Raw genomic sequence first — 11,345 nt, forward strand, 5'->3', positions numbered from 1 at the left:
AATTTGATTCCAGGTTCGAGAGGTGTGGCAGTTGGCTTTGTGCCTGCCAAGCTCATTTCTGATATAAGCTCCAATATGTATTTCCTTTGATTAAGGATGATATCATATTGTGATCTCAGAACTTCTATACCAAGGAAATACTTGAGTTCCCCCAAGTCTTTTACTCTAAAGTCATGTTGCAGGATCTGCTTGGCTGCCTTTATGAGATTGTTTCTATCTCCAGTAATGAGAAGATCATCCACATATACAAGTATTATGACAATATTGTTACCTGATCTCTTTGTGAAAAGTGAGTAGTCATGGAGGCTTTGTGTGAATCCTGCAGCTAGCAATGCATCAGTTAACTTGATATTCCATTGCCTTAACGCCTGTTTTAAGCCATACAGAGACTTCAATAATCTGCATACCTTGGTCTCCCCCTGCCTCTTGAACCCTTCTGGTAGTTTCATATACACTTCTTCATACAAATCTCCTTGTAGGAATGCATTATACACATCCATTTGGTGGAGTTTCCATCCCTTTGATGCTGCCAGTGCAATCACTGATCTCACTGTGATCATTTTGGCCACTGGAGAGAAGGTTTCATGATAGTCGAGACCTTTCTTTTGACTATATCCTTTTGCCACCAACCTTGCCTTGAATCTCTCTACTTCTCCATTTGCTTTATACTTGATCTTGTAGACCCATTTAGAGCCAACTACATTCTTTCCATTTGGAAGATCAACAATCCTCCAGGTATGATTATCCTCAAGGGCTTTGACTTCCTGCTGCATAGCATCTATCCATTTTGCATCTTTTGAAGCCTCCTTAAAGGTTTTTGGCTCAGCTAAAGTAGAGAACTTTGCTAAATAACTCCTATACTTTTTTGATGTTCCTGCATATGACAAATATTTACTTATAGAGTAGATGTGATCATGATCATGACTAGTGTTGACAACATAGTCATCCAGCCATCCAGGTTGTTTGGTCAGCCTAACTGGTCTATTTTCATTGACAGCAGGTGCAACATCCTCTTGTGCAGTCTTATCAGCCTCATCATCATCAGCAGGTGCAATATCATGATCAGCAGGTGCAACAGGTGCAATATCATCAGCAGGTGCAGCAATAACTATAGGTGTTTCTACTGCATCTGTAGCAGTTGTAGCAGCACCATTGTCAGGTGTCCCCCTTGCTGCTGCAGGTGGTGACTGGCAAATGTGAACAGGAGAAGTATATGAAGGATCAGCATGGCTCAGTTGAAGAAATGTGTTATCCTCTTCAGCTATAGAGCTGCAAAAAGGAAAATCATTTTCATGGAATATCACATCCCTGCTAACAAAGAACTTGTTAGTAGATAAATCAAGCACAATGTAGCCCTTTTGAGTCTCTGAAAAACCCATGAATACAGCTTCTTTAGCTCTGTATGCAAATTTATCTGATCTGGGTAGGGTAGTAACAAAACATAGGCAACCAGGCACCCTTAAGTGATCAAGGGATGCTTTGCTGTGGTACATCAGCTCATAAGGGGTGCAGCCTTGCAGTACACTGGATGGCAACCTGTTCATAAGATATACTGCAGTTTTGACACAAAAACCCCAATATTTTATTGGAAAAGAAGCCTGAAACTTAATAGCTCTTGCCATTTCCAAAATCTGCTTGTGTTTTCTCTCAACCACTCCATTTTGTTGTGGTGTATAGGGACAACTACTTTGATGAATTATTTCTAGGCCCTGTAATAACTCATAACACTGATGGTTAAAGAATTCAGTGCCATTGTCAGACCTAAGAGTCTTCACCTTACAGGTGAATTGTGTATTCACAAAAGCAAGAAATTATTTCAAGACTACAATTACTTCAGTTTTAAGCTACAACAAATGAATCCAAGCTTATCTAGTATGATCATCAACAATAGTAAGGAAGTAGTTCTTCCCATCAAAGGTGGGAGTTTTGTAAGGACCCCACAAATCTAAGTGAACTAGCTCAAATGGTTGAGCTGCTCTAGAAGTGCTCAAAGGGAACTGCAGCCTAGTCTGCTTTGCTAAGGGGAAAATTCTACAGTTATTATGCACATTTTTGTCAATCTTGTCCTTGAATTCTACCATAGTCTTCATTGTAGATGTTGAAGGATGTCCCAGTCTCCTATGCCATAGATTGCATCTTCCATCTGCATCTGCCATGTAAGCCTGTCTCATGCTTCTTTTTGGTTTATCATATTCTTCAGTTGTTCCTTGGAATATGTACAGTCCTCCTTGCAATCTACCAATCCCCTTCACCCTGCCACTGTAGAGGTCCTGAAAGACACAGTGATCAGGGAAAAATTTGACTGAACAACTCAGTTCCTTAGTTAGTTGTGATACTGACAGTAAATTGTATTTAAAATCAGGCACAAATAACACATTCGTAATTCTCTCCTTTCCAAATAACTCAGCACATCCTGTATGCGTAATTGGCACTGTACTTCCATTTAGCAAATGCATCCTCATTCCTTTGTTTGATCTCAAGCTATGAATGTTCTTTAGTATCTTGTTGTTTGCAGTAATATGATGAGATGCTCTAGAATCAACTATCCATTCGCATTTTCTAACCGAGACATCAAACAAGTCACAATACCCGTCATATGGGCTTGGTAATCTTCAGAATTAGTGCCATATTGTTTGTACTGATTTTCTGAATCACTTCTTCTGTTGTCATCAACATGTTGGCCTTCATTGTCGCCCTTACAAGTATGCCTTTCCTGGACACAATCTGCATTGTTAGCTAGAGCAGCATGTGCTTCCTTTTTCCACTCTTCATTGTTATTTCGCTTGTGCCCTTCTCTGTACCTATCTCTCCTCCATCCATCACGATAGTTGTTATCCCTCCTATTAGCCTTGTTGCTCCTTTCTGAGGGATATCCAACTAGCTTGTAGCAATCCTTCTTTGTGTGATTTCGCATGTGACAATTTTCACAGAACATTGAAATGCCACCCTTATAGTTATCATTTCTTCTGACTTGCATTGCTACTGGGATAGATTTCTCTGCATTCAACTGTTGGGTTTCATCCTGCACTATCAAGGCATAAGCTTGATTTACAGATGGTGCATTGGACTTCATCAAAATCTGCCTCTTAGCTTGATCATAAGATTCGTTCAGACCACTCAAAAATTGCATTAATCTCTGCTCTTGCAGATACTCAATATAATCCTTAGACTTTGGACAGCCACAATTCGGAGAAGGGGCTATCAAATCAAACTCACTCCATAACTCCTTCAATTTTGAGAAGTACATTGACACCAGGTTGGTTCCCTGTTTAAGATTCGCAATGGCCGTGTGCACCTGAAATGTTCGTACTCGATTCACCTTATCGAAGCTTTCCTTCAGGTCCTCCCAAACCAAATGTGCATTTGATGCATATACAATGCCATTTAACAAGTTCTCCGACACTGTATTCATGATCCACGAGAGCACAATCGCGTTCACCGTCTCCTATTGTTCGTGGAGATATTCGTCGAACGATTCCTTCTTGCATGTTCCAGTTACGAACCCTAGCTTCTTCTTAGCCAGAAGCGAGATCCTCATAGCTCGGCTCCATACTCCGTAGTTCTCAGATCCGATGAGTTTCACCGGTGCTAGAACACATACCGAAGTGTCCGATGGGTGCACATACAGGGGATGGCCATGCTCTATGACTACTCTTTCACCTTGCGAAAGATCTCCCATTTTCTGTAGTTCTTCTTCACTGTTCGTCGCCTCTGAGCTCTTATGGCTTCTCCGGCTAATCTCGTCCTCTTCGATAAAATCCAGTCTTCAATTAGTGACCCGCTCTGATACCATGTTCGATGATCAATGAAAGTTGTGGAAGATGAAGAAGAAAGGAGATGAAGATAAAGAGAAGAGGCAGGGAGCAATTAGGGCTTCTCTGTATGTATTCCAAAATGGAAAATGAATTGTACACAAAAATATCTACACTTCCTGTACATATACAATCCTTAATTAGTGTGGGGCCTACTATCTTAACAAACTATTAACAACTATTAACAACTAACTAACAACCAATCATCTAACTCATCTAACAAGAATCAGCTAACTATTCACAACTAACTAACAACTAATTATCTTCAATACAAATGCCCCCACCCCCCACCCCTTGAATATCTTAACCCACACCCCTGAACCCCCATTTCCAACTCCATCCCATTGCATATAGTACTTTCGAGTCTGTTGGAGTAATAATTCAAAGTTGGAGTAAGAATTCTAAGTTGTTTAAGATTTGTTATTTTCTATTTATTTAATTCATGTCGAGTTATGACTTGTTTGTCCTAGTTCATATAAGAATAAGTTTTTTAATCCTAGTTTAATTTAATTTTAACTATTATAAATAAAAATGCTGCTAGATTAATTTCAATACACAAAAACATACAGAATTATATAGAAAAATATTGAAAATATAGAATACAAAAAAATATAAAGATCTTGAAGTAAGATTCAAAAGATTTTGAGTTTATAAATAAAATATTTTCCTTCGAAATTATTAACCTTTTATTTTGTGAACATCACGCTCATGTGCTTGAGAATCGAGCCTTTAATTTGAACCAACGTATAGTGTAGTTTGTGATATGGATGAATTTATTCAATTTTCAAAACTAAGAACTAAAATTAGGCAAACTATGTATTAGATCAAAATTTCTCTGCCAAAATAATTCAATTATCACTAATTACATAAATTGTTATTCGACCACTTTCAATTACAAGCACAGTATTTTTCGTTACTGCTTTTCCTTTCTGTTTTGGCTTCTTCTTCCGACCATTAATGATTTCTCCCTTCCTTCCTTCTTCTTTTCCTTCTTCCTTTCTTCTTCCTTATTTCTTTGTTGTTTTCCTTCTTCCTTCCTTCCCCCTCCTCCTCCTTCTACTTCTTCTTTCATGTTCAAAGCTCAATTTTTAAAATCGATGTGCCGCAAACGTGAACCATTTGAATGAATAATATATCAAGAGTTTAGAGTAGATTTGAATTGGTTGGAATTGAAAAAAATGTCGGTCAGTAATATATACTTTATTGTATCAACAATGTAAATAGATTTATTTAAATCTCTGATACATTGTCACGACCCCGTCCTGCCATGACAGGTACCCACACTAACCCTCCGGTGGGAGAACCATCTTTATAGCTCAAAGCTAACAATACTTGCAAAATATAAACAACTTAAAAAGGAAATTTAAACCAGTAAGTAATACTGAGTTTCCATAAACTCAGAAAAATTTAGTCAACAGCCCAAATGTACGTAGAATTTAACTCCTAGGAACTGAAAGTCAATTGTATCAAAACTCTAAATCTAACAAGTCTAGAAAGTCATTAAAGAAATAATCAATGTTTGACATCTTAGTCTAGGAAAAAAGACTAGAAATAAAGAGAGAGTCCATGACAGCCTGAAAGAATAGCTCACCCTTGAACTCAAACACAACTACTCCTTTAGGCGAAGTCTCTCTGTAATCGGCTGAATATGCCATGTACTCAACAAGAACAGAGCAAATGAAGTATGAGTACACAAAATCAATAATGTACTAGAAGGATCATGCGGTTAGCCAGAAAGCGGATCATGGACAAGTAAACTCAACATAATAATCACGTATATAAAAAATAACTTTACTAGTGTCATCAAAACAATACTTAGCAAGAACACAGTTCAATAACCTCAAAATCATAACTTCACATAAGGGTCCTCTCATGGAACCTACAAACACTCATCTTGTGTCGGAACGTGACACTCGATCCAAGGTTTGTGTTGGAACGTGAAACACAATCTAAATGTGTGTCGAAACGTGATACATGATCCAATTTATGTTTCAAAATGTGACACCCGATCCCAACACACCAAACAGCCATAATTACATTCAATATTCAATAATATGTCACCAAGAATAAATTCATCACAAAATAGGTCAGCAAGTGCTCATTTCACATAAACTCTAGCATTTTCCCTATTCATATACACATATGCATACCATGAAGCATTTTAACAAGTATATGAAACTCATAAGGAAAACAAAACCATTACCTACCTCGAATTCGAGCTTCAACAACTCTAAAGTACAATAATTTTCCCTTTCCGAGTTCGTTCCGCTTGTTCTTGATCTAAAAACAGTAAATACATATAAAGGACCAACAAAATGACCTAACTATGATGAAAAATAACGCAATTCTCATCCTAGTCCAATCCATGATCCTAACCCCTATTCTAGGGCTACTTTCTACCATTAGTTTTCAAACCAAAATCCTCCCTCAAGATCACCCACCATAGATTATGATTTCTAGAAATTAATTTACAAGTTTAGGGAGTAAATAATTTACCTTTGGCACAAATTGGGGTAAAAACCAGTAGAAAATTGCCCTAGGTCATTTCTGGTTCTTTAAGAACGAAGTAGGAAGGAAATAAATCGATGTGGGGTTTTTTCATCTTAAATTCGCGACTGTCCCGCTCTGGCGAAAATAACCCCGCTCTTAAGGGATATGCCCAAACAGTGATCTCAGAACTTGACCTCCAAGCCCCCATTTTACAACACACCTCCTTCCAAAGACGTATTAAAATATACCATTTCATGTCAAGTCCATTTTCGGGAGTTTTACTCGCCTGAATGCAATTCTGCGAAGCCGTAAATGCTCCACATTATCTTAGCTATCAGATTACCCAATCAAATTAGAGATTCAATCCTCCCACCATTCACAAGGTCACCCTAAACCTCGCTTGACTCAGAATTCATATAAGTCTGGCCTAAGCTAAATTTTTTCGAAGTTACTACCCGAATTTTTCTGGCCCAAAATCCTTCCCCATCGGTCTATCCATAATGATGGAGCCAAGTCGTTACATACATAGTTATACATCTTCTATACACGATTATCCACTATTTATTTAATATCAACACATTATATATATTCGTATAGATACATTTTATATACATATATATGACCATTTTATTGAAAATAATTTTTATTACTTGTACATATTGGTAAATATCAAAATATTTTATACTACATTAAAGAGCTTTGTGGCTAGTCGGCACTTTTTAGACTTTTTAAACTTGGCTAACAAGAAAATTTTAATATTATGAACGAAAATTAGATATTTCTAAGTTGCTAGAAAGAATAACGGAATTTTGGGGTGAGAGAAATATGTGTCCAAGTCCAAAATAATATATAGGGGGTTGGACCAATAACATTTTCATTTCCAGGGGCGTGGAATTTTATTAAAGGAAAAAGAGTATTTTTTAATAAATAATTATTGGTTTTAATAATTTTTTAAAATTTATTATTATTTATAGAAATACATAGCAATATTATGATAAATTTACTATGTATTCAAAGTGAATTATACATGCAATATAAATATATTATAAGTATTTTAAAATATAATATGCTTGTTTGGTAAAAAAAATTGACACAATGTATTATTAGTGTATTAAAGTAAGTGATAAATATATTATTAATGAATAACAACTTGTATTATATGTGGCTTATAACTTCTTCCGTAATATATATTAAAATTGTATTATGAGTATATTATAAGTGTTCAATAAAAAAAATGTTATTGCTATAAATATATTAAAATTGTATTATGAGTATATTATAAGTGTTCAATAAAAAAAATGTTATTGCTATAAATATTAAATATTTTCTTTCGCATAACATATTTACGTAATTTTCCCTTTATTAAACTCAAAACAATATTTGGCCAGTATGACCACTATTAGAAACACTGCAAATCAATCAGAAATATGATGATAATTTTTTTTCTCTGATATTCTACACACATACTAGTAACAAATTATAGCAATATTAATTATACTAGTACATCATACATACATGGAAGTACGCATAATATACATTGATATACACCTATTAAATACATAAACATAATGAGGTTGTATGTCGTGCGTACGTAATTATATGTACAGTGATACATAGTACACACAATAAATATGCAAAATATACAGAGTATGTATCACTTATGTGTCATATGTATGTCATTGTATGTATAATGATATACACGTGATAGAAATGACTTATACACAAGATACATCAATACATATATGAAGATAACTTGTATATCACTTATATTTTGTGTATATGCAGTGATACACATGACATACTGTCACACCCTGATCTTAATAGGGTGTGATGGGCACCCGACCCCGTGCTCGGAGCCGAGCGAACCCGCTAACTCATATTACATTCTCAATCTCTTTAGAATTTTACATAAATAAAAATGAAAAAACATAACTAAGCTTCCCAAATCCTGCTTTCCAAAAATCCATCAGCTCATACAACTTGTGACATACTTCATAATAACCTATCAGCTGGTGGCGCCGCTTACAAAGCTGACACTCTATACCCACAACTCTGTCTGCAAAGTCTCTAACTTCGAACGAAACATCATAGCGCATAAACTCTGACTCGGCAGCACTTCATAACAAGTGGAGTTGCCAACCCCGTTGGAACATCTTCTACAATAGCTTCTACTCATCTGGGTGTACCTGCGCGGCATGAAATGCAGCCTCCGAAGAAAAAGAGGGTCAGTACGAGCTTTGTACTAAGTATGTAAGTCATGAATAGTAACATAGTAAGGAATATAAATATGAATAATAACATGGTAGAAATATAGAACATATCACAAGGTAGAGAAGTAACCTGTACATATGAGTGCCTTTTAAGCCGAATGACATGCATGCTTGTCTTATCTTTAAAAATATTTCTTTTTCATATACATAGAAAATAAAAGTCATATCATCGAACAACGTCGGTTCGCCCACATATGTCCCGCATCCGGGCATCCCGCGTCCAGGATGAAAATTACTCCAACTGATCAGGTGGGAATGCGTCTATAGCGCCACATATACACCTCCCCATATCTCCCATATACATATACATATACATATAGACAGCATGCACAAGAGCCCAACGAAAGTCGTGTATTTATCGGAGTGACGGAGTGACGGAAGGTCGGTAACCTCCGATTATATTATGGATTAATCATGGCCGCTTTGTCTCACCTTGAAGGAACAATTGTTATAAGATGAGACTATTATTTAAAAATCAAGACGAGAGTAATATCAAGAACCTTTTAGACATGAATCTGTTCTTATCATAGCCATTATAACATATTCTCATTCTCGACATCATCAATGTCGTTGTAAAACATATCTATCGTTATTATCATAAAAGCTTGTAATACTGTAAACCTTTGTCTTGGAAAGCTATAGACATTTTGGAAAACATGGACGGGTTATAGAAAAAAATAGTCATTCTCTTGGGACCATTGACACCTAACTTTTGAAAACAAAGAAAATATGGAAGCACTTATGAAACCATAACATCGGGATCATGCCTTGAAAGAAAAGGGTAAGCCTTACATACTTATGCCAAAGACATGCCAAAAGAAGGAACGGTTAGTTTTACATACCTGTGCCGCACCTTACTAGCTACGCTTATGTGTCCAACTTGTTTTTCTACATTCAAGAAAGTTGACATAGTCATTAGATTCACCACCATATATTTGTCTTAATCCTTCAAAGAAATTAATTTCCAATCTACCGAAATTTCGGCAGCATCTTCCCTATAAATACACCATCCCCGAGATATCAACTCGGTCACCATGTCAACAACCATATCAAAAACAACAACCATCAGTATATATAAAATCAAATCACCTCAACTTTACACAACACAAGCTCCAAACAACTACCATAAAACTACGATATCAAAATAGAGTTTTTAACCTTTATTTTGTAAAATCTTTAACCATACCAATCGGGGGGTCGTGTGGATGCAACCAGCAGCAACCACACCCTTTTTAAAATACTTTAAAGCCCTGCAACACGCAATCCAACCAGCTGCAACTGCAGCACCACAACGACAACACACTACGCGACTTCGATTTAACTACTACGACTTCCATTTAGTTGTTTCTAACATCCAGCATCCTTATACATTTTATCTACTTCCAGCCATATTTAGGACATGTAATACAACTCATAAAAATATCATAAACTCAAATTTGAAAGGAGAGACCTTACCTTTCCCGAAACTCGCCAAAACTTGCCTCGGAAGCTCGCCTAGCGCGGCTAAAACTTTGGGGCTGTTTGGTGACGTTTTGGGCTGCTCCAAACCATCAATTTCCATTACCAATATCTTCATAACATCATGGTCCACCCTATATAATTAATTCACGGTACGAAATCGGAAAACTTACCTCTTTCCTCCTCCAAATCCGTAGGTCTTTCTCTCTAGTCTAGAGTTTCTCTTCTTCTCTTCTTTTATTTTCTAGACTTTTCTTGAAATAAATGGAACTTATGAGATATTGATGACTAAAAGTCATCTACATATATATATATATATATATATATATATATATATATATAGGCTACTTTAAGGGGGTGACATGTGTCAAGCCCTAAGTGGTGACACATGTCAAGCCCTAAGTGGTGACAAGTGTCAAGCCTTCATTGGGACAACACCTCTCTCTCCTCCAATGGCGGGCTGCCATGTGGCATGTGGGGGCCCACTCCTACATGAATTTTCTTAAATACTTTGTGAAATTCTCATTTTACCCCTAGCCTTCCACAATATTACCATAGACCACTTTGCGAATTTTTCTTCTTGCCCTTAGCCTTTTTCAATATTTCCACACTACTAATGTTCATAAATAATATTCATAACCAACTTGTATAAAAAAAAATTTGTAAGATGGTCATTCCCTTCACTTTACCACGGTTACTTTAAAATATCCAACCGTATAAAATACGGAATATAACACATACAATGATTTACAGAGAGCCGATGGCAATAACTATGTTTTTGACCAAAATTAATATTGCTTTTAAAATGGGTTAAGGCTTGAGTCAGTGATACACATGACATACAATGATTTACAATATTCTCCCTAAGTTGATATCCTAAAACCAATCAGATTTTGTCGAAGGAAGATTGATTACACAGAATTCTTCTAACTCAGGAAATCATCGAAGGGTCCAAAATTAAGAACAAAGAAGGAAATGTGGTCATAAAGCTAGATATGTCCAAAGCATACTGTAAACTCTCCTGGACATTCCTTTCTAATGTCCTAACAAGGACATGATTCTCTGAGAAGTTTATTGAAATGATCTTCAGACTTATCTCCAATAATTGATACTCAATCAATATGAACGACACTAGATTTTGGTTTCTTCAAGTCTACCAGAGGTCTCAAACAAGGAGAGTCCCTCTCTCCTACGCTATTTATTTTAGCAGCTGAAGTTCTCTCTAGGGCCCTTAACTCTCTTCATCAGAGAAAGGACTTTATTGGGTTCTCTATGCAGAAAAGTGGTCCTCAAATTAATCATTTAGGCTATGCAG

General features: G+C 36.3%; 1 protein-coding gene across 2 annotated transcripts; it reads right to left on the reverse strand.

The window, feature by feature from the left end:
* Positions 1-7,934: 7,934 nt before the first annotated feature.
* Positions 7,935-10,312, reverse strand: LOC129876849 (uncharacterized). 2 transcript variants are annotated; one of them, XR_008763425.1, is made up of 3 exons: positions 10,204-10,312; positions 10,028-10,109; positions 7,935-9,460 (listed from the first exon to the last, which is right to left on the reverse strand). XR_008763425.1 is itself a non-coding variant. In XM_055952330.1 (3 exons), exons 1-3 carry the CDS (start codon positions 10,146-10,148, stop codon positions 8,341-8,343), a joined length of 336 nt encoding a protein of 111 aa, XP_055808305.1. In that variant the 5' UTR covers positions 10,149-10,298; the 3' UTR covers positions 7,935-8,340. The 2 variants fall into 2 exon arrangements, 1 of the variants encoding a protein (XP_055808305.1); XM_055952330.1 differs by having other exon boundaries at positions 7,935-8,509; positions 9,415-9,460; positions 10,028-10,298.
* Positions 10,313-11,345: the final 1,033 nt, after the last annotated feature.

Source organism: Solanum dulcamara, chromosome 12, assembly GCF_947179165.1.
Source record: "Solanum dulcamara chromosome 12, daSolDulc1.2, whole genome shotgun sequence".
In the NCBI taxonomy this organism is placed as follows: Eukaryota; Viridiplantae; Streptophyta; class Magnoliopsida; order Solanales; family Solanaceae; genus Solanum; species Solanum dulcamara.

What these genes read in the sequence shown, in the direction of transcription:
- LOC129876849 (XM_055952330.1), bottom strand. Translation starts at nt 10,148, where the DNA reads ATGAAGATATTGGTAATGGAAATTGATGGTTTGGAGCAGCCCAAAACG. An exon ending in TTTGGCGAGTTTCGGGAAAG is followed by an intron (nt 9,461 to 10,027) that starts GTAAGGTCTCTC and finishes TCTTGAATGTAG; the next exon opens with AAAAACAAGTTGGACACATA. An exon ending in GCTAGTAAGGTGCGGCACAG is followed by an intron (nt 8,510 to 9,414) that starts GTATGTAAAACT and finishes TTTTCTTCGGAG; the next exon opens with GCTGCATTTCATGCCGCGCA.